This window comes from Lacerta agilis, chromosome 15, assembly GCF_009819535.1.
Source record: "Lacerta agilis isolate rLacAgi1 chromosome 15, rLacAgi1.pri, whole genome shotgun sequence".
NCBI lineage: Eukaryota > Metazoa > Chordata > Lepidosauria > Squamata > Lacertidae > Lacerta > Lacerta agilis.
The window spans coordinates 2,117,159-2,139,374 of NC_046326.1; the positions used below are offsets into that span (position 1 = coordinate 2,117,159).

Below are 22,216 nucleotides of genomic sequence, written 5' to 3' on the forward strand. Positions count from 1 at the left end.
TACTGAGCATATGGCTGCATACACACCATTCCTTTATAGCATATTTAAAGCACATTTCCCCTCCCCAAAAAGATTGCAAACTGTAATCTGCCCCTCACAGAGCTACAATTCCCAGCACTCTTAACAAATCACAGTTCTCAGGATTCTTGGGGAGCTGGGCAGGAAATGTGCACCACCTGAAGCCCACCAGCTGGCCACAGCGGCATTTGCTTGTCAATGGGACACTATTCTGTTGTGCATATCATGGGTGACAGGAGTGATGTTACTAACTGGGTCTGCAATGCTGACACAATGAGGTCTAAGGGCCATGGTTGGGGGGAGAAGCAACAGCTGGTGACTGGGGGGGATTTTTTCCCTTGCCCCACCCCTTCTGAGCAGTGCCCTGCAGAAAATGCTTAGAAGCCACCCATCATCTGTAACCACTTCCTTGCCCAAACGTAGACAGACTAGAGGAAATTGGTTCTGTTTTCTTCTTCTTTTGTTTCCAGTGAATTATTAATATAATTCTGAGATAGTTCAGAGGAAGTCAAGAAGGGGCAACGCTGCAGTGGGTGAGACACAAATCTCCCAGGGTGTGGCCTGAAGATACATGACGAAGGGCTGTGTGGGAGATCACTTGGAAACTCTATGCAGACTACTATGAGTTCCACATAGGAACATAGGAAGCTGCCTTATACTGTACTGAGTTGGATTTGTACATTGTCCAATTCATAGCTTCCAAGTGAGGATAAATATCAATACACTGATTGGTGAGTGTGGTTTTTATACTGAACAAGACCACTCGTCCCTCTAGCTATGTTCTGTCTACACTGACTGGCAGAAGCTCTCCTGGGCTTCAGGTGGCAGTCTCTTCTAGTCCTACCTGGAGATTGAACCTGGGACCTCCTGCATGCAGAGGTAGTGACCAGAGTATCAGACCAGGTCCTGGGAGACCAGGCTTCAAATCCCCACTCAGCCATGAAGTTCACTGGGTAACCTTGGGTCAGTCACTGTCCCTTAGCCTAGCCTACCTTGCAAGGTAGTTGTGAGGATAAAACAGGGAAGGGGAGAATTGTGCATGCCATCTTGAAATACTTGGAGGAAAGAAGGGATATAAAGGTAATAATCAGCACCACCCTTGTCATGTTCTGCCACTGAGCTACTGCCCTTCCCCTTTCTCAGAAGAAAGGCTCACTATAAATGAGTAACACACACAAGCTTCCGCAGAACATGAGGAAATTTAGGGAAGGGGGGACATTTAGGGAAAGTTTGGGCATCTTTTTGGAGGCTTACCAATTTTAGACTAGCTTATTGAAAGTTTGATGGGGGTTGGACCCTCAGGATCCCTTCCAACTCTACAATTCTATGATTAAGGAATGATTCAGTGTCAGGAATTATCTATTGTATGTTATACTTTTTAAAAAGGAGGAGTTTTGGGCAATTGCATTGAGCAATTTTCAGGTGGAATAGCAGTATTTAAATAAATACATCTAGCACAGAGGGGCTGGACCTCAATCCTGGGGTCACATATGGCCATCCAGTCCTCTCTATATGTTCCTCCAAACTCTTCCCAGGCCAAACACCTTCTCATCAGGCCATCAGGCCATAACCCCTAACTGGTCTTGCTTTGCTACTATGCAGCAGTGTGGAAAGCTTTCCATAGAGTTTCAGAGCACCTGAGACTGAAGCAGGGCCACCATGATTACACGAACACTCAAAGTAGTCATTTGGTATAGCAATATTTTAGAGGTGTCAAGCACTGAAGGTGTACAGTAGGATCTCTTGAGTGATATACATGATGTGCATAGACAACCAAAGAGGAACCTTTCAAATGTGCTGGAACTGGAAATCATGTAAGAAGTAAACACTAATATTCTTATGGGGATTGTATTACCAATATCATGGCTTGTATCCAGTACTGGTCCTACTTAGCAGATATAACTCTATGTTTCTGCATAAGAATAGTGGACATTCTACTTGTTGGAGCAAGTACCTGTTGTTCAGGTCAGGGAAGTTGAGGAAAAGTTGAGTCCATGGGACACTCAAGAGTCTCCTCCAGCACCATAATTTGGATATTAGACAAGATAAATCCCTGTATTGTCTGGAGAAAGTGGCAGCATGCATGCTTGTTTTGGCAGTTATCAGGGTTCCTTTGATTAATCCAGTTGATGTCTTTGGTCCTACTTTTCCAAGAATTAGCAACATGGTAAGTATCAGGACACGACTGGACCTAATGGTCAGGGGTCCCTTTACCTTTACCTTAAGTATCAGAGAATGTAGATTCTCTCCACAAAAGCATCATTTGTATATTCTGTTGTCAAACATCTCCCACAATGTTTCTGCTGTCATCAGAAATCAGGTGATATGTGACTCCCTCAGACCTACAGTACTCAACAGAGCTGGTTCTAAAGCTTGCCACTCTCAATGGGAACTATTCTCTCCAACTTCTGGTTTTAAGCAGTGCAATCCTACCCATATCTACTTAAAAGTAAGTCCCATTGAGATCAGTGGGGCTTTCTCCCAGGAAAGTGGATAAAAGATTGAAGCTTTAGTAATTCATTTCTAACTAACCAACTGATAATGCATTCATAATTTGCCTTACTGTAAGCTATTTTCTCATTCTCATTCCATTGCAAAAACACGCTATAATGGAAATTCAGACTAACTAATACCAATCATACTTCCTCTGGATGCTAAAAATGATAACTGAACAAAGATAAAAGTAAATATTCTGGAGGGAATAAGTTTAAATCTATTTCAGTGCTGACCTGTTCCATTGCAACACTGCTGAAGACTTGTATGCCGAAGTCTAGCCTCTTCCTCCAGGATGTGACGTGTTTCCTTTCCATCACTGACTGATTTAGAAACAAAACTTTCTACATTTAGCCACAGAGAGAGTTAGCTTCTCTCTTTTTCCTTATGAACAAATGATAGAATAGAAGGGGGCCAGGCCAACTGATGACTGTCCTTTACTATTTTAAAAAGAAGTTCATTAAGTAACAAAACCCACAATCACTATTTTCCAGACATCACAACACGGGCAAACACTGAAGTGAGAGTTTGTGGTTATGATCAGATGAATGTCCCTGCTGTGCAATGTATAAACTACAATGCATATTACCTACACACCATGTACAGTATATTGACCAACCCACCCTGGGACTTTAAGATAAAGGTGGCGAAGAAATCCTATAAATAAATAAATAGGATTTATAAATGTGTGTGCGAGGAGCGGTATTGACAAGCTTTGTGGAATCCTAAGGTTTGCAGAAATAAAGCAGAAATCTTAATAAACAAGAACATTAAAACAGGGCAACCCTTGCCCCCCCAAAAAACAACCCAGTGAGGACTGAGCACCCAGCAATCACCAGGAGAAAGTGTTGGAAGGGACCACGAGGGTCATCTAGTCCAACCACCTGCAATCCAAGAATCTTTTGCCCAACATGGGGCTCGAACCCACAACCTTGGCTGGCTAACTGAAACCCTGAATAGGAGCACTTCTGTGGGTGGGTGTATACACTGCAATGCTTTTGTTGCTGTAAGTCCTACTTGTTAATCATAATAGAACAACCTGGGGAAAAACTGGACATGATGGCAAAAAGGATGCAAGGAAGTGGAATACCTGTGTGTCAGTTTTAGTTCTCATTTTTCCAATCTAACATTCAGCTTTCTACAATTCTGCAATGATATGGTGTTTTTTTTAATGCTCATGAAAATTCTTCAGTATTTTAGTTTCTCATGTGCATTCTCCTGTACATTTGTACATGAAGTTTTGATTAATGTGCACATTTTTGTAAAAAATATTGCACTTTAGTGCATTATTTTCACCAATATATTCATTTTCATGCCCATTTCCCCCTAATAGTATATGCATTTGGTAAACATCATTTGGTGGGAGAACTACATTGCAAGATTTGGATAAATGTAAATTTTGAGGAATGGTTGTGTTTTGGAAATTGTGAATTAGGTAAGTTCATCTTTAAATCTGAAATCAATCAGATTTTTGCCTCAGTCACAAAAAGGTAAAGATCCCATCCCTCACCACAGGATGGGACTCTACAGACCATTTTCATCAAGCATCTCTTCAATCCCACTTCTAAATGTAGTACTGAGATGCTGAAACCCAGTATAGTTACTTATCACTACACCAAATTACTCTGTAATAATCAACTGCCTTTGGTCTCACCATGCCTGTGTAAGTTGCTACTATTCCGATTTTACAGTTGGGGAACTGAAGCTGCAGATGTGAGGAAGGGCTGGGAATGTAACCCTTGCAAAGTCAGGCCCCAGGCCCCTTTTGGGTGAAGGTTGACCCCCCCCCCCTTTTAACCACAGAACAGAGCTGAGTGGATTATTAGTCCTCTTCCTCAGCCTGGTACTTTTTTTTTTGGCTGCCAGGGGATTTCAAGGACTCTTTCCTGGCCCTTGCTTTGTCCTTTCTCTCCCCCCCCCCCAGACTCTCCCCCCACTCCAATTCCTGGGGACCCAAAAGGCCCATTGAGTCTGACTGTCAATGGAAGTCCTTGCCAGAAAATTGAGTGCTCCAGGCCTTTCCTATTGTCCCATCAAGTTGCCAGTTCACCTCGCCCTATGCTCCATGACTCTCCTGTCAGCTGCTTTACCCAATGTGGCACAGTCAAATCAAGATAGAGGCAGGATGTGATCACATATCTCCTGGATGCAAGGCCAACTCTGTCAAGACCATCTGATGGGACCACACTACTTCTCAACACTTGCATTTTTGAAAATGGCTTCTACAGACTTATGTCAATCTTACTATGGACTTCCCAAAGCCATCTCATTGGCCACTATAGACAACAGCATGATAGGCCGGTTCATGTCTCCCCATTCTGACTTGTGTCTTCTGTTCTAGTGGAAATTGCCATAACTAATTACTTCCCTGCGAAAATATATTACAGGGATTGTGTTATTCCTCACCTGTTGAGGTTTTACTATGAAGCTTTCTAAGACCTCATCCTACCTCCTTGATTCTCAATAATACCATATTCCTAATTATTCATGCTTTGTGGTCATTCTCATGTCCACGTCCATGTATTTCAAGTCCATTCTTTGACTTCCCTGTTGCTCAGGAGAATAGCAGAAAAGAAGTATGCACCCTGACATACTGACAGACATTAGCAAAGAATTACCAGTAGATTGAGGCAAAACAGAACATTTTAAATGGCTGCATATAATCTGTTTGTTGGAGTGGTTGTCAAATCAAGTGTGACCAAAAACCTCAAGGAATTTCAAATTTAATTGATTTGTTCTTTAAATGTATTTGTGATCTGAAATGTCTTCAACACTTATATATGAATGTGTCTTACTCTGCACATGCACAAGCATTTTAAAAGATGTCTCATACTCCAGACAATGCAGAATATAAGTAACTAGGATGGCAAACCAAATCCCACTCACCTGGGAATGTGCCCAAATCCCACTCACCTGGGAATAGGACTTACTTCTGAATAGCCATCGTTAGGATTGCACTGATCCCAGTGGATGCTCTGATGCAACAAATTGACAGCACAAGGCTGCTCAGAAGTAAGACCCTGTGGGTCACTCCAAGCATTGGGTTGTATCCAACTAACTTCTCCTCAGACCAGGCCCATTGAAATTAATGGACCTAAGTTAGCAATGTCTATTAATTTCAATGGGTCTACTCTGAGCATTACCATTTTTCTCTGTATCTCAATTAGAAGCAAAACAAGAAAAAAAGGACAGGGATAGTTTCCTAGAGAGTTAAACATCTGACTCTCCTAACTCCCTTTCTCTCCAAAGTAAACATGCTCGCCACAAGGAATTAAAGGCAGAGAGGAAAGGATGACTATAGTCTGACGACAGGATGTCAACAAAGTGTGACCTTTCATTTCTACTGGCTCCTCAGCCTTAATCTGAAACACCAATTACACCCTCTACGAATGATAAATATAAAAAGGAGAGGTCCCACTTTAGCTGACTTCCATGACATGCTGAACTGTCATTTCCTCTTGCTTCTAATTTTAACTCACAAAGCAACTAGGGTTGTGTGTTTTGGACTTTCTTCCTCTTTGCTTGTGGTCTGTTACAAGCCAAAGCTTCCTCTTTCCCTCATCTATGCTAAGAACCAGTCCTTACAAAGCTTGCATCACTCTGGAAATGGAACCATGACAGACATTCATGAGACCTAGAAATGCTGTGGGTCGGAAATGTTTTCAGCTTACAGCACTGTTTCCTTTCTAAAGCTGACACAAGACCCAAGTGGCCCCAGGAAGCAAGGAATGCGTAGGGCAAGGCCTGGCTGGTTCATCAGCTGTGGCCATTTCTGGACCAGGCTCACTTGGTCACTAATATCCATGCTCCAGAATCCACAATTAGATTAAGGCAATGTGCTCTGTGTGGGGCTGCTCTTGAAGATTTCCCGGAAGCTGCACCTAGTGCAAAACGCTGAAGGTTAGCTGCTGTATCATATTTCTAGGTGGAGTCACAATACCCCAGTCCTTCAGGAGTTGCACTGACATGCCTTGTTGAAGGTTTTGACTTTAGTCTACAAAGAGCCAGTGTGGTGTAGTGGTTAAGAGCAGTGGACTTGTAATCTGGTGAACCGGGTTTGCGTCTCCGCTCCTCCACATGCAGCTGCTGGGTGACCTTGGTCTAGTCACACTTCTCTGAAGTCTCTCAGCCCCACTCACCTCACAGAGTGTTTGTTGTGGGGGAGGAAGGGAAAGGAGATTGTTAGCCGCTTTGAGACTCCTTAGGGTAGCGATAAGGCGGGATATCAAATCATAACTCTTCAAAGCCCTGAATAACTTGGGACTCCAAATGCTTCAAAGTGTTGGTGCTGACCTTTAAAGCCCTAAACGGCCTCGGTCCTGTATACCTGAAGGAGCGTCTCCACCCCCATCATTCAGCCTGGACACTGAGATCCAGTGCCGAGGGCCTTCTCACTGCAAGAACCAAAACTACAGGGAACCAGGCAGAGGGCCTTCTCGGTAGTGGCGTCCGCCCTGTGGAACGCCCTACCATCAGAGGTCAAGGGAATAAACAACTACCTGACATTCAGAAAATACCTGAAGGCAGCCCTGTTTAGGGAAGTTTTTAAACTGTGATATTTTAAATGTATTTTAATATTTGATGGAAGCTGCCCAGAGTAGCTGGGGTACAAATAATAAATTGTTGTTGTTGTTGTTGTTGTTGTTGTTGTTGTTGTAGCACCTTCTCCAGGATGTTGCAGCCTGGGCTCAGTGGGAGAAGCTCTGCAGGTGGTGCTACGCATGTCAGCACCTTCTTCATTGTGGCACGCCAATTATGATTGCCCCCCTCAGTCTTCTCTTTCCAACACCAGGTGAAGACATACTTATTCACTCAAATATTTGGGAGGAAATGAAAGAGCAAGGCCATGTTAGACATTTAGTATGTAAAAATATTGACCTTTGTGGTGTATTATATGATGTTTTAAGATTGTATGCTACTGGAAATAATTTCCTATTTTGTTTCCTATTTTGTTTCGACTATGGCAGACCAACACGGCTACCCACCTGTAACTAAGATTGTATGTGTTCTTGTAAGATTTTTGTATGGTTTTATATTTTGTACTCTGCCCTGCAATCTTTGGATGAAGGATGGTTTAGAAATATGCTGATGGTGGATGATGATGTTAAATTGTCTTGGGCCATCAAGCTCTGTTCTACAGCCATTGGAACATAGCAGCTTTCAAACAAACACCTGATGTTTCTGTTTCTTAGATTTTTCTACTGGTTATAGAAGCCAATGGTTATCTTTCTAAATCTAGGTCTGTAGATGAAAACACAATCACGACTTGATTTTTCATGCTGTGGAACTAATATGCTGCTCTCTCTTATCATGTCAGAGATCCTGGGAAAGGGGCAAAAGGAGGATACCGAAACATGGTGGGGAGTGTTTTCACTGAAGAAAGCATGCACCTGTAAGCTGTATTTTGCTGTTTTGATTGATGGCCTTGCTGTGACAATGTGTGTTATCCATAATTGTCGGTCCTGTTAGGATGACTGAGTCAGCAAAGCTCTGCTAGGCAGAAAGACACTTTTCCCCCTGAAGAGAAATCACAGGAAAGTGCTTTATACCTAAGTCAGTCCATTGGTTCACCTATCTCAGTATTCTCTTCACCAGAAGTTCTTAAACTCCTTCCCCTCCCAGGGGCGTAGCGCCGTCTGCCAGCGTCCAGGGTGAGTACACATGTGCCAGGCAGGGGCAGAGTGCCGTCACTCAGCCCTCACCACTGGGCAAGCATGGGGCATAGAGGGTCTCTTCACTTTCCACTTACCCAGCCCTCACAGATCTCAGGGTGTGGGTGTGCAGGCCTGGTTCATGCCCTACCCCCAATGTGCGCCCAGAGAAACAGTACCCCTGACACCCCTATGCTACACCACTGCCCCTTCCCACCCATAGGCGTACCCAGGGGGCAGGGGCGGCGGCTGCCCCCCTGAAGCAAAAAATAAAAATAAAATAAAATAAATAAAATAAAAATTAAATGGTTATCGGCAGCCTAAAAGGGAAAAAAAGCTCTCCTCCTGAAAAAAAAGCTCAACGACTGGTCTTTCTCCCCCTCCCAAAATCTCAATAACAATTGAGCTCTTGCCCTCTTGCCGAGGTACAGTTGGCCACTGTGTGTGTGTGTGTGTGTGTGTGTTGTGCCAGCTGTTTCCCCCTCCCTCATGCCGACAAAGAGCTGGCGTGCCTATCAGAGACCGGATCCTAGCCTGTACCCTGCTTGGTCAAATGGGGATGCAGGCTGAGACTTGGGCAGTGTCAGGGGGCGAATCCGAGGGCAGACCATGGTCTTAGCCTGGGTTCTCATCCTTCCTCATCTGCCTGCTTTTTGTATCCACACTACATCGTGCTGGCAAGAGAGGAACAGTTTCTGAATTTGCTGGGATTCATCGTTGCAAGGGAGCTTGGGAAACTGAGTTCCCTTGCATGGTGAGTAGTTCCTTTGCGAGGACTGAAGATCCTGGGAAACTGAGTTTTTCAGCCATTTGGCGCTTTCTGTTTGGGGGGAAAAGGTTTTTTGTTTTTTGAATGTGCTTTTGTTTTTTGAAGCTGTTTTTGTTTTTGAACCTGAACGACCATGGTTTGCCCCCCCCCCTAGTTTTGATCCTGGGTACGCCCCTGCTCCCACCCCTGCAGACCACTTAATAAACTTTGTCATTCTACATTGTAGAGCTTCACTTGTTTTGCTTTTGTATTAAATATGTGGAGAAATAAAATGGTCTTTGTTTTTCTCTTCAGCACCACCACCACCATCAAAATCTGACTGGAATTCACAGGTCCTAAGCCAGGCCACTGAAAAGAGCCACTTTAACTGGTAAATGGTAAGAGAAAGATTCATAGATTGCACCAGTGTCCTGATACAATAGTCACATGCACTGGTCAAAACAGTCTCAATCTCTGGTAGAAAAAAATAAAGCAAGTGCAGAGCCCAGGACAGATTTCCTTGACTGTTCTGCAACTTTTCCAGCATAGGCCATATCAATGGAGTTCATGGAGCACCAGCAGTCCACACACCACGTTTGAGAATGTCTTGCCTACACTGATCAACTGTCCAGTCTGTGTTTCAGACCAAAGTCTTTCCCAGCCTTACCAGGGCAGGGCAGGGCAGGAATTGAACCTGGAGCTTTTTACACAGTCAAGTTGATGTTGTGTATTGTTGATGTTTTACTGTTTTGGCTATGATTTTATATACTGAAACATGCCAGGCACTGCAAGAATGAGATTGTTTCACAACCCTGGAATAGGAAAGCTATAGGAAACCAGAGTCAAATCCTGCTGTTGCTTTATTGTGATTACTGAAATGCATAGTAGGTATTACTACTTGGGGGTGGGGCAAAACACACACACACACACACACAGAGAGAGAGAGAGAGAGAGAGAGAGAGAGAGAGAGAGAGAGAGAGAGAGAGAAACACCATAATGTCTGGAAAGACAACCATGAAGGGATGTACTATAAAAGAGTCGAGGTGGGCAATTTAGTGCCAATGAAATACCCATAGCAAGAAGCGTCTGTGCAGCTCCAGGACACATAGCTGAAGCTCTGATTGGGCCTTTCAATAATAGTAACAGTTAAAAACAGCTTGGATAGGAAAGAACATTCCTGCCATGGCTCTTAAAACTTTGTCAGCATTGGATAGAACTCAAATGATTTGAAAGGTCTCCAGTTGTTGGATATATTCTATCTTCTGATACTGTTGCTATTTTGTGGGTTGCACTAGAGGTTCTCTCATTGATGCCTGACTTAAGAAATAATTAGTCTGAGACCAATTTGCATTATTAAACACACTGAAGGCTCATGCATGCTTACCTTTTGCCCTGTTCTTTCTAGGCACAGGTCTGTGTGTTAAAGTTTGGTGTCTAAGCACAATTTCCCAACCCCTCTGGAGCTTTCCCCACAAAAACCTGCTCTTTAAAGCTGAATTGGAGAAAATGACAATTTGGGTTTTCCATTGTTTGCTGTTTGCTCCAATTCAGCTTTCAAGAGCATATTTGGAAAGCTTCGGAGCAAAGAAAAAAGGGGGACACTCATACACAGAGCTATAGAGCCTGGAAAGAGCAGAGGAAAGGCAAGTGTGGATAAGCCCTGAGTGGGGCAGGTGTAACCAGTGGATTCCAGAGCCATAACCTCTATTTTCTTTTTATGCAAACAGTGTTAGTATAACGGGGGCACAACCTGGCTTGCTGGAAAATATGCATGGTTATGATTTCAAGAGAAGACCCATCCTCCAGGAATCTAGCTGGTTAGTGGCAGAGACATGTGTGAGATAATAGGTTAGTTAGAAAAGCAACTGTTGGAACCAGTCTGTTGTCATTTTGATCCAGGCTAATATAAAAAGAACCCTAAGGACACATTCAGCTCCACACAAGTCCTGCAGATTCTGCCTCCATCGCATATACTGCAAAATGCCTGGAAAGCTAGAGTCGTTTACATGCTACTCTTCATGTCAAAGTGAACTGGAAGAAGGTTGGAATTGTAAGACTAAATCACGGCAACCTCTATGATGTCCTCTGAGCTGGCAAGTCACATCAACAGCCTGGTGCTGCATGGAGATGATTCATTCTTAGTTTTGAAAGAGAAAAAGAGATTAAGACAAGCATATCAGCTGAAAGGGGAATATTGCTGCCACTCTTGCTAGTTGTTGTTGTTCTTAGTGATAAACTGGGTTGAAGCCACAGGGGTCCCAAGGTGAGAGTAATCCACAAAGCTCTCCATGTCCCAGGAACCTGGAAAGGGAAGAGAAATGACTGAAATTCTTACTCTTACTCAGGATCATACTACATGTGATGATGGACAGACTACCTCAATCAAATATCCAGCAGGAGCAGAAGTACAGCACCAACTGGATCATTCCTGTGCTTTCTGATCATCTGGAACCTCTTCAACTGTTGGAGGTTGGCTGAGAAGTGTGTCCTGACATTTGGGGGTGGGAGGAAGCAGAGAGACTGTGGGGAAGTAAGCTGTGGGTGGCAACATGGTTTAGCTCAGGGGTCGCCAAACTTATTGGACCAGAGCATACATTTTGAATTTTCAGAAAGTGCTGTGGGCATCAGTCACAAAATGGATGTAATGGGGGGCATAACACAAAATTAGAGAGTACACTCATTTCAGCTTCTACCACCACACTGCTGCAAACAGCCTCAAGCTTACCATGGGAAGTTCAGATTGTGGTAGTCACATAATATTGATTTCTGTCTCTCCCTCACACACAGTGATGCTGTTGCTGTCTAAGGTCTCAACCAACTTGCCACTAAGTCTGGGCCTAGCTGTTTCATTTTTAATCTAGTCCGGGGCTAGATTTTACTTGGGGAAAGACTCCTGAAAACTCATGTTTTCCCAATCATTCCTCTAGTCAGCATTTCACATCGTCTCCACCTCCACCTCTGTCCACTTGTCGCAGCCAAGTTGAGCAGGCACATTCAATCACACACCCCCTAGACCAGTGTTTTTCAACCTTTTTTGGGCAAAGGCACACTTGTTTCATGAAAAAAATCATGAGGCACACCACCATTAGAAAATGTTAAAAAAATTAACTCTGTGCCTATATTGACTATATATAAAGTAATTCTCTTGAATTTTTCAATTTTTCCCACGGCACACCAGGCAACATCTCGCGGCACACTAGTGTGCCGCGGAACAGTGGTTGAAAAACACTGCCCTAGACTCAAACTTCCAGACCTGCACATAAATGAAGCACCAGTAACTGTGGGAGAGGAGGAGCGAGCCTGCACATTGTTTTCCTTTTTGCAGGTCTGCAACAGCCAATGGAAGTAAGTGGGATGCAAATCCAAGACCCACAAAGCAGAGAGGAAAAGGCACGGATAGGCTAATCAAGAGGAGGGCTTTTAAATGTGTATCAAGTAATGACATCTACCCCTGTGGACAGCAGGGTCCAGAATCAATCTAAATTGAAGGCAGTATGTTGAGGACAAGAAGGAATGATTCTAGATTGGAAAAAAACCTACATTTTAGTGCTACAAACAGGTTCATGTGTACACAGCCTGTGTGAGAAGAGGACAATCAGTGGCTTCTAAATGAAAAACGTATTTCCCTCAAGCTTCTGATCCCATGGCCTGAGAACCATGGACAAACAACAACAGAGAAACAAGAAGTGAAATTGTATCTAGTCTCAGAGAGCTTGCTTTCCTGCCCATTAACTTGCTTGGGCAGCCATGGCTGCAACATTCTGTGAAGAAGTCACAGGGTGAGTCATTGATGTACATACGGCTTCAAGGCCAAATTCTGCACAAGGGGAAAGCCCCATTTCTTCTTCATTCATCAATAAAGCTGGCATTGGGTGGGGCTAATTTTTACAATGAAAGTTTTGTATAGGTGAGGGGGACATCCTTCTCCCCACCTCCTGAGGCTTCATTGCCCCAGACACTTTTCACCCAGCCCAACTCTGATACTGACTGCCATAGCTCCTGCTCCTATTTCTTCAGCTGAAGGCAGCAGGAAACTGCACACTTCATGTTTAGAGCTTTAAGGCCCCAAAGAAAGACATGGGCACACTGCAAATTGCTTTCATTGTGGTGAAGCTTTCTCATTGCTTATGATACCTTTGACTGTTCATAAGAACACAAGACAAGCCTTAGTGGATACACCAAAGGTCAATCTAGGCCAGTATCCTGATTTCCAGAATGGACACCAGGTGCTTCTGGTTAAATCCCAAGCAGGACACAAAGGACTTCTCCTGCTCTTGTTTCACAACAGGCGCTGCTCAGAGATATACTGTCTCTGAACCTCAAGGTTCCATATGGCCATCATGGCTTAAAAGAGATTGACCATGAGCCACTAGGTCAAACCTTGGCTTAGCTTAGTGTGCCATGGCACAAAAGAGACCAGGGAGGAGCAAAGCAGCCACAAGCTCCTCTCCAGAAGCCTGCAGGCACATGCAGTCTAATTAACCAAGCCATTGTGCATGGGCATAACCGGGGGGGGGGGGCACCTGCCTCTCTAAAACAAGTAAATCAATACAAAATACTTGAGGTTCTGCCCCCCCCAGCTTAAGCCTGCCCCCAATAAATCCTAGCTACGCCCATGCCATTGTGTATTTTGCCTACACTTCCTACTGCTGTACACGCAACGAACGTATCTATTGCTTAAATTGTCAAGCTCAAATTTCCTAATCTTTTAACTATAGAAGCAGCTAATCAATAGTAGGTCTACTCCCATTGACCCACAATAAAGAATAGGGTAGAGGTGCCGAAAACATTGGCCTGCCTCAGTTACATTTAATTGTTAAGAAAAATATTGCCATGTGTTAGATAAAATGGCAGGGAGGCAGGAAATGACAGTAAGGTAGCTCAGTACTTTTAATTCATTTCCTTCAAGCAGTAGAATTGGTAAGTCTGCAGCTTCTGCCTAGACTCACCAGTGCTTAGCATCCTGGGAACTAAAGTCATTTGATTACAATCTCGACACATGACTGGGCTAGACCCTGGGTCTTCGTTTGGTTGGAGACTGGTTGTTATGACCCCAATCTTCTCCTTCTGCACCTGTCCATGCTGCCTTCCTTGTGATTGTTGCTGGGCCAGGAAGACTGCCTGCTTTATCTAAATTCAGATCTTGAGGTTTAATGAACATAGCAAACCAACCCTGCAGCTCTTGCAAAAGAGTGAGCAAAATCTGGTTGCTTCATCATCTGCCTCCAAGGCAATGAGTCCAGCGAGGATGCAGCTGAGTTCAAGTGCCTTCCCTTTGCTGCCAAAAACTGAAAGAGGAACCAGCCGAGGTGCATGCTTCTATGTGCCTGGTGGTTCCTTGTGGCTCAGTGCTGGAGAGCAAGAGGAAGGAGGTTCGATGCACTGCTGTTCTGCTACTAAATGAGAAGAAAGCCCCTGCTCTACAGCAATCTTTGTTTGTTTGTTTGTTTGTTTGTTTGTTTCTTGCTCCCTCCATACAAAGTTGTCAGTTTTGGGTTAACCCCAAGGAAGTGTCAGTCATGGAGCTTAAGCTGCTCCCTTAATTGGGAGAGTACACATTGTGCAATGTCAGTTCATTCACTTTTCGCGAAGAGTTCTCCATTCTTTACTGAGGGGGCAAACTCAAATTACAGCAGCAATTGATTCTGCATCTGGCTTGCTGCATGTATACACACCATACATTTAAAACACATTTAAAGCACATGAATTTCTCCCAAATGAACCTGGGTAGTTTAGTTTGTTAAGTGTGCTGGGAGCTGTAGCTGTGTGAGGGGTAAACTACACTTCCCAGGATTCTTTTTTGGGGGGGTGGGGGGGGGAGGAATGTGCTTTAAATGTATGGTGTGTAGAGTATGCAGTCTAATTGAGCTGTTTCAGGAATACCACCTTGCATTGTATACAAGCAGAAAAAGCAACTTCCCAATTTCCATGCAAAATAAAAAAAAATTGTCATGTGAGGTTTTCCTCACATGACAAAGAGGAGACTCCACTTTACTCTATGACCTCTCACAATCACATATCTGAGTTGTGGTGTGCAATGACAGGTACCATATTTAGTACTTGCCAACTTTGACCCTTGTTCATGCCATCAAATGTGATATTGCAGAGAGATTGCTTAGTTTGGACATGTAAATTTTCATTGAAAGTTTCTAATAATCTATAAAATTCATTGGGCGGACCAGCACTTTGTGTACTATAAAAGGGTACTTACTACTATAGGGGATTCAAAATTAGACTGGAGTTTATATTAGTGGGCCCCCTAGGAATGTGTTGGTTCATGACTCACACACCTCAGAGGCATAGAACTTGGAAATCGGAGTTCCAGCATTAGCCCCTTTGACAGACAGGCAATATTGGCTAAGGCTAAAATAAATACAATGTGTTTGGCTTTTTGCTCTGGCCCGGTCAATAGTGCAGCATCCTCTGCATGCTACACTTCTGGCACTGGCAACTTCATGCCTTCAGTTCAGCAACAGACATCCCAATCCCTTAGTTGAGAAAGACCCTCATGAGTGTGGATTCAAATAAGGTGCCACATAATGGATCCAAATGGTTTCCAAAGAGTGGTAGGGGATGTTTTATCCCATATTGATGGCCTTTCAGCTTCCCTGGTGACCCACTGGAATGCAGAGTTAACCAGGGCTATAGACTGTCCGGCTCTGAAGCACCATCTCCGATTGCATGAAGCCCAGGCAGCCCCATGGTTTCCCCCAGAGCTGAGGGTGATGAAACAATCGCTGAGACGACTAGAGAACTGGTGGCGGAAAACTCATTCTGAATCTGACTGGTCACGGGTTAGAGCTCAACGTCGAGCCTACCAAGTGGTGACAGCGACAGCGAAGAGGACCTTCTTCACTGCCTGCAGCAGTGCACCTGCAGCAGGAGATTCTTTCAGGTGGTTCACAATCTAAAGGAACTACCTCCATCATCAGTGCCTGGTAAGGACCCCAAGATCTGCTGCAATGATTTTGCAAAGGTTTTTTTTTGCAAATAAAGTTGCTCAGATTCAGAAAGAGGTAGACTCCACCATGGGAGCAGGACTGGGGTGGGAGAGTGCTAGAGTCTTGTCTGGTCAAGTTACCTGGGATCAGTTCCAATCTGTTACCTCCAAGGATGTGGACAGGCTGCTTGGATGAGTGAAACTGACCACCTGTCTCCTTGATCCTTGCCCATCCTGGCTCATAAAAGCGAGCCGAAAAGGGCTGGGCAATGGGCTCCACGGGGTGGTGAATGCTTCCCTCTTAATAAATCATCTTTGGACCCAGCCAATGTGGCCAACTATCACCCAGTCTCAAAGCTTCCATTCTTGGGCAAGGTGATTGAACAGGTGGTCACTGAACAACTCTAGGAATGCCTGGAGGATATGGACCATTTGGATCCCTTCCAATCGGGATTCAGGCCTCATCATGGGACTAAAACTGCCTTGGTCGCACTGGTCGATGATCTCCGGCGGGCTAGGGACAAAGGTGAAGGCTGTTCCTAGTTCTGCTGCATGTCTCAGTGGCCTTTGATATCATCGACCATGACATCCACTGCTTCCTCCTGGGCCCTGTCCAGAAAGTGGTGTTGGGGGATGCGTGTTCAGACCTCTGGACTCTCACTTGTGGGGTGCCTCACGGTTTCGTCCTCTCTCCCCTGTTAAAAAACATCTATATGAAGCCACTGGGAGAGATTTTGGGCTGGGTGTTCATCAATATGAGGATGATACCTAGCTCTACCTTTCTCTTAAATCAGAACCAGTGAAGGAGGTGAATGTCCTGTGTGAGTGTCTGGAGGCGGTTGGAGGATGGATGGTGGCTAAGAGATTGAGGTTGAATCCTGACAAGACAGAATAACTGTTTGGGGGGGCAGGGGGCAGGAGGGTGTGGGGGACTCCTTGGTCCTGAATGGGGCAACTGTGCCCCTGTAGGACCAGGTGCTCAGCCTGGGAGTAATTTTGGACTCACAGCTGTCCATGGAGGCACAGGTCAATTCTGTGTCCAGGGCAGCTGTCTACCAGCTTCATCTGGTACGCTGGCTGAGACCCTCCCTGCCCGCAGACTGTCTCACCAGAGTGGTGCATGCTCTAGTTATTTCCCGCTTGGACTACTACAATGTGCTCTATGTGGAGCTACCTTTGAAGGTGACCTGGAAACTACAACTAATCCAGAACACAAGAGCTAGACTGGTGACTGGGAGTGGCTGCCAAAACCATATAACACCGGTCCTGAAAGACCTACATTGGCTCCCAGCACATTTCTGAGCACAAATCAAAGTGTTGGTGCTGACCTTTAAAGCCCTAAACGGCCTCAGCCCATTATACCTGAAGGAGCATCTCCACCCCCATTGTTCTGCCCGGACACTGAGGTCCAGCTCCAAGGGCCTTCTGGTGGTTCCCTCCCTGTGAGAAGTTGAGGTTACAGGGAACCAGGCAGAGGGCCTTCTTGGTAGTGGCGCCCGCCCTGTGGAACGTCCTCCCATCGGATGTCAAGGAAATAAACAACTATCTGATTTTTAGAAGACATCTGAAGGCAACCTTGTATCGGGAAATTTTTAATGTCCAGTGTTTCACTTTTTATGATGGGCAAGATATAAATAAATAAATAAATAAATAATAACAAACGTAATTCCAGGGTGAGGTTGGATGTTACTGTGGCTACACCTTTAAGCTGAGATATTAAACATTTGGACAGTATTCCTTGCTCCTTAGGGAAGTCAGGCGCTCTTCTGCTCATCACTCCCCCTTCTAGATACCGCATTTTTCGCTCCATAGGACGCTCCGGACCATAGGACGCACCTCGTTTTTAGAGGAGGAAACCAGGGAAAAAAAAATATTTTTCTGGTTTTCCTCCTCTAAAACCCATGTGTTTTTTTTTAGAATCAGCTCAAAGTTTTGCAGCTTTTTTTGCAAAGGGAAAAGCCCTGCTTTTTGAGGATCAGTTCAGATTTGTGCAGCTTTTGCAAAGGGGGAAAAGCATTGCTTACAAACCAGTAAGCACCAGTACAAACCAGTACAGACCAGTAAGCACCAGCAGGTAATAGGAAGCAAGAGGAAAGCAAACCAGTACAAACCAGTAAGCACCAGTACAAACCAGTACAGACCAGTAAGCACCAGTACAAACCAGTACGTACCAGCAAGTAATGGGAAGCAAGAGGAAAGCGAACCAGTACAAACCAGTAAGCACCAGTACAAACCAGTACAGACCAGTAAGCACCAGTGCAAACCAGTACGCACCAGCAAGTAATAGGAAGCAAGAGGAAAGCAAACCAGTACAAACCAGTAAGCACCAGTACAAACCAGTACAGACCAGTAAGCACCAGTACAAACCAGTACGCACCAGCAAGTAATAGGAAGCAAGAGGAAAGCGAACCAGTACAAACCAGTAAGCACCAGTACAAACCAGTACAGACCAGTAAGCACCAGTACAAACCAGTACGCACCAGCAAGTAATAGGAAGCAAGAGGAAAGCGAACCAGTACAAACCAGTAAGCACCAGTACAAACCAGTACAGACCAGTAAGCACCAGTACAAACCAGTAAGCACCAGCAAGTAATAGAAAGCAAGAGGAAAGCAAACCAGTACAAACCAGTAAGCACCAGTAGGTAATAGGAAGCAAGAAGAAAGCAAACCAGTAAGCACCAGCCAGTAATAGAAAGCAAGAGGAAAAGTAACAGGAAGCCTCAAATGGCTGAAAAACTCAATTTCCCAGGATCCTCAGCCCTCCCAAAGGGCTGTGCAAGGGGCCTGGGCGGGGCAGGAAGGGAGCTAGCTCCCTTATCTCCCTCCCCGATCTCCTGCAATCAGCTGTTGAGCGGGTTCCTTTCAACACTCTCTTTCCCTCTCCTTAGCCTTTAGCTCTTTCTACAACAGAAAAAGCAGGATCTGCCTTTCCCCCCTGGGCAACTTGGCTCCAGGGACCATGCATTCGCTCCATAAGACGCACAGACACTTCCCCTTACTTTTTAGGAGGAAAAAAGTGTGTCTTATGGAGCAAAAAATACGGTAGATATGGATCAATGACAGAAAGACTACAACTGTTTTGTGTGCATGTGTAATTCTGGGCGATTTCTTTTTTATAGTCTGTTTCGTCTGAACATTCAAGCAAGAATTCAGACAATCAAGTTAGACCCTATTCACATGGTGATAAGCTGACCAAGAGCAAACCTTGCTAATATTGCTACCATATTTTAAAGGCATTAGGCAATACAGCAGAATTTCAAATGAAGTTATCACATCATGATAAACCAAATCCATTTTAGGCAAGTAATCTCTACCTCACATTAGTGTATACCAGGGGTAGGCAACCTAAGGCCCAATTGCCTTCTCAGTCCGGCCTGCGGATGGACTGGGAATCAGCATGTTTTTACATGAGCAGAATGTGTCCTTTTATTTAAAATGCATCTCTGGGTTACTTGTGGGACCTGCCTGGTGTTTTTACATGAATAGAATGTGTCCTTTTATTTAAAATGCATCTCTGGGTTATTTGTGGGGCCTGCCTGGTGTTTTTACATGAATAGAATCTGTGCTTTTATTTAAAATGCATCTCTGGGTTATTTGTGGGGCATAGGAATTTGTTCATCCCCCCCCCCCCCAAAATATAGTCTGGCCCACCACATGGTCTGAGGGACGGTGGACTAGCCCATGGCTGAAAAAGGTTGCTGACCCCTGGCATATACAAAGGATCTTGTCCATGGCAGCCATTTGCTTCCCTCCATAGGGTACCAGGGAGAAAAAACTCCCGGCCTCATCTGCACAGTGCACCATAATTAAAATTAACTTTCTTATGTGAATGTACAGCATGTTTGTGCGTGCTGTTGAAATCGCAGGTCCTTTGCTCCTCCCCACTCCTGCTGCTACTGCCATGAAACAAATCACAGTCTGGCTTGGCACAATGTCTGAACCTGACCTTGTAGTTTGTTTCCCCCAAAGCCAAGAGAAAACCTTGGTTATGATTACGACTCATGGTTTGTTTGGAGAGGAACTGCTTTAGGTTTGGATGAAATGCTTAGCAAAATTATGGCTTGTTTCCTGGCAGCACAACAGCAACCAGAGCAACAGAGGGCTAAACCCCTGTGATTTCACCTGTGGGCATGAACATGCCTTGCATTTCAGCTTAACTAACCAGGCTACTGCTTTCTAGTATGGTAATAATTAAATTTTACAGGCAACAGAGCACTGAATGAAGCTTAAAATATTTCCCCTAATTAGAATCAAAGAAGTGTAGAGTTGGAAGGTATCCTAAGGGACATTTAGTCAAGTCCCCTGCAATGCAGGAACCTCAGCTATTCCTAGAATTGCTTTGCTACCTTCATCAGAAAGATGGAGCGCTTCCAGACTTTGCTATTTTGGGTTGGTATTCAGCCACATACTGGCAAACCCAAGTTGCCCAAGTAAAGTTGATTTGGACTCTTGTGCAACAAACCCACTTCCACACCTCCATCAGACTTTTTTATGTGATAAGGAAATTGATAGGGAAATGCACTGGAAAGTGTGGAATAACACTAGCTTGATGGAAAGCTGTCTAATTGCCATATAAAACAAATCAGTATGAATGATCAATAGCTAGCTGATGTTGTCTAAAAAGGATAAAAAGGGTGAACCATATGTACTCTCAGTAAGATTACTGGTATTTCTCCCCCCTGCTCATATTTTGTCTTTTTATCTCTCAACTGAGGCATATTTTGACAAGCACTCATTTCTGAGATAACATGTACTGATTTGTTGCATTTCTGAATTTGTTTAAATGATCAGGAAGTTAAGCCAAGGTTGAGATACAAATTAAAAGTAGGGGAAAGAATCATTCTGGCTTTCCCCCGACTTCTGTTCTGACCCCAGGATAAGGTTAAACACATTATATGCAAACAGGTGTAACTGTAGCCTGATGCCTGTCCAAAATATTTTGCTACCTGAGATGAAGATCAAAAAGGTGCATCCCTCTCATTCCAAGTACAACAGTCAACTGGACTGACTGATCATTCTTACTTCAGTACTGGGATAACATTCTCCACCAGACCCAACACAGCAGGCTACTTTAGGGGACTCTGGAGAGGCTATCTGGTGTTCACATCTCTTCCTTCCAATAGAGAATTGCTGGGGAGCTCAGGAGGAACATCTAGGGGCTGCCCCCAGCTCCTGTCATCTGAGGTGGTTGCCTCCTTCTGCCTAATGGTAGGTCAAGCATTGCTGTAGCAATGGCTCCTCTTTGTTTTAAAGGCTGATTTGGCAGGACATGAAGTGGCTATGTATGTACACCTCATACTTACTGAAGTATGTTTCAAAATATGACAGGAGGGAGGGGAAAGGAGGACACAAGCAGATTGAAAAAAGAAATGGAATATTTGGTTGTAGAATCAAAGAATCGTAGAATTTGAAGGGACCCTGAGGATCATCTAGTCCAACCCCCTGCAGTGCAGGGATATGCAGCCGTCCCACACAGGGATCAAACCTGCAACCTTGGCATTATCAGCACCACACTCTAACCAACTGAGCTATCCAGGCTGTTAAAGTTGCCTTGGAAAAGACAGGGTGACTAATAAATGTAATAAGTTATAATAAAAGATCAACCAGCTCATTATTTCTGTGCCCTTGTATCATTCCCCCACATTTTTGTATCCGAGTGTAAATAATTGAGAACAAGAATGTTCTAAAATAACTGTACCACCAACTTTAGGCTGGCACCTGCCATGTTCATAGATGTATATGCAAACTATTTAATTATTTTGCTATGATAGCTATTGATAAATGCTCAATGTAGCTGAATGTTTAAGAAGTTGCCCATTTCTACCTGATGCTATGAATGTTTATTTGGAACTTAAATCATACTGATTTAAGTGGAACATAATTCCAAGTAAGTGCGCAAAAGATTGTGGCTTCAGACAATTGTGCTAATTATTATAAGGTTACCAGATTTTTTTCAATGAATCCGGGAACACTTTAAATAAATAAATAACCTCAACCGCCACGTTCCCCCTTCCTCAGAGGCTTCTATCTCCTTTCTCCATGAGCTTCGGCAGCCCTGAGTTGTTGGTTCTTCGGTGGTGCTGGTGGTGGGGAGGCAGTGCATGGTGGGTCAGGCATGGAAGGCGGAGAAGGAAGGCCAAGAGCAGTGGTGGCAGTGAGGCTCAGGCGGCGCGATGCCTCCCTTCCCATCGGAGCAGCCCCAATCCCATTCCTACTTGCGTGCAAGCAGGAGGGGGCGGGGATCCCTCAGCTGGGAAGGGAGGCTTCCCGTTGCCTAACAGAGAGATCCCTGCCTCCTCCTGCTTGCACACAAGCTCTGATAGGCAGCATGAAGCCTCCCTTCACAGCTTTGTTGCTGGGGTCAGG

The 22,216-nt window shown here is 44.5% G+C and overlaps 1 protein-coding gene across 1 annotated transcript in view; it reads right to left on the minus strand.

Moving 5' to 3' along the window:
• Positions 1 to 9,897: 9,897 nt before the first annotated feature.
• PEBP4 (phosphatidylethanolamine binding protein 4) overlaps positions 9,898 to 22,216 on the minus strand; it is a 270,124-nt gene continuing 257,805 nt past the window's right edge. Inside the window, exon 7 of the mRNA XM_033172042.1 lies at positions 9,898 to 11,211. Within this exon, the coding sequence (XP_033027933.1) occupies positions 11,120 to 11,211 (92 nt within the window). The 3' untranslated portion in view covers positions 9,898 to 11,119. The remainder of the gene's footprint in view (positions 11,212 to 22,216) is intronic.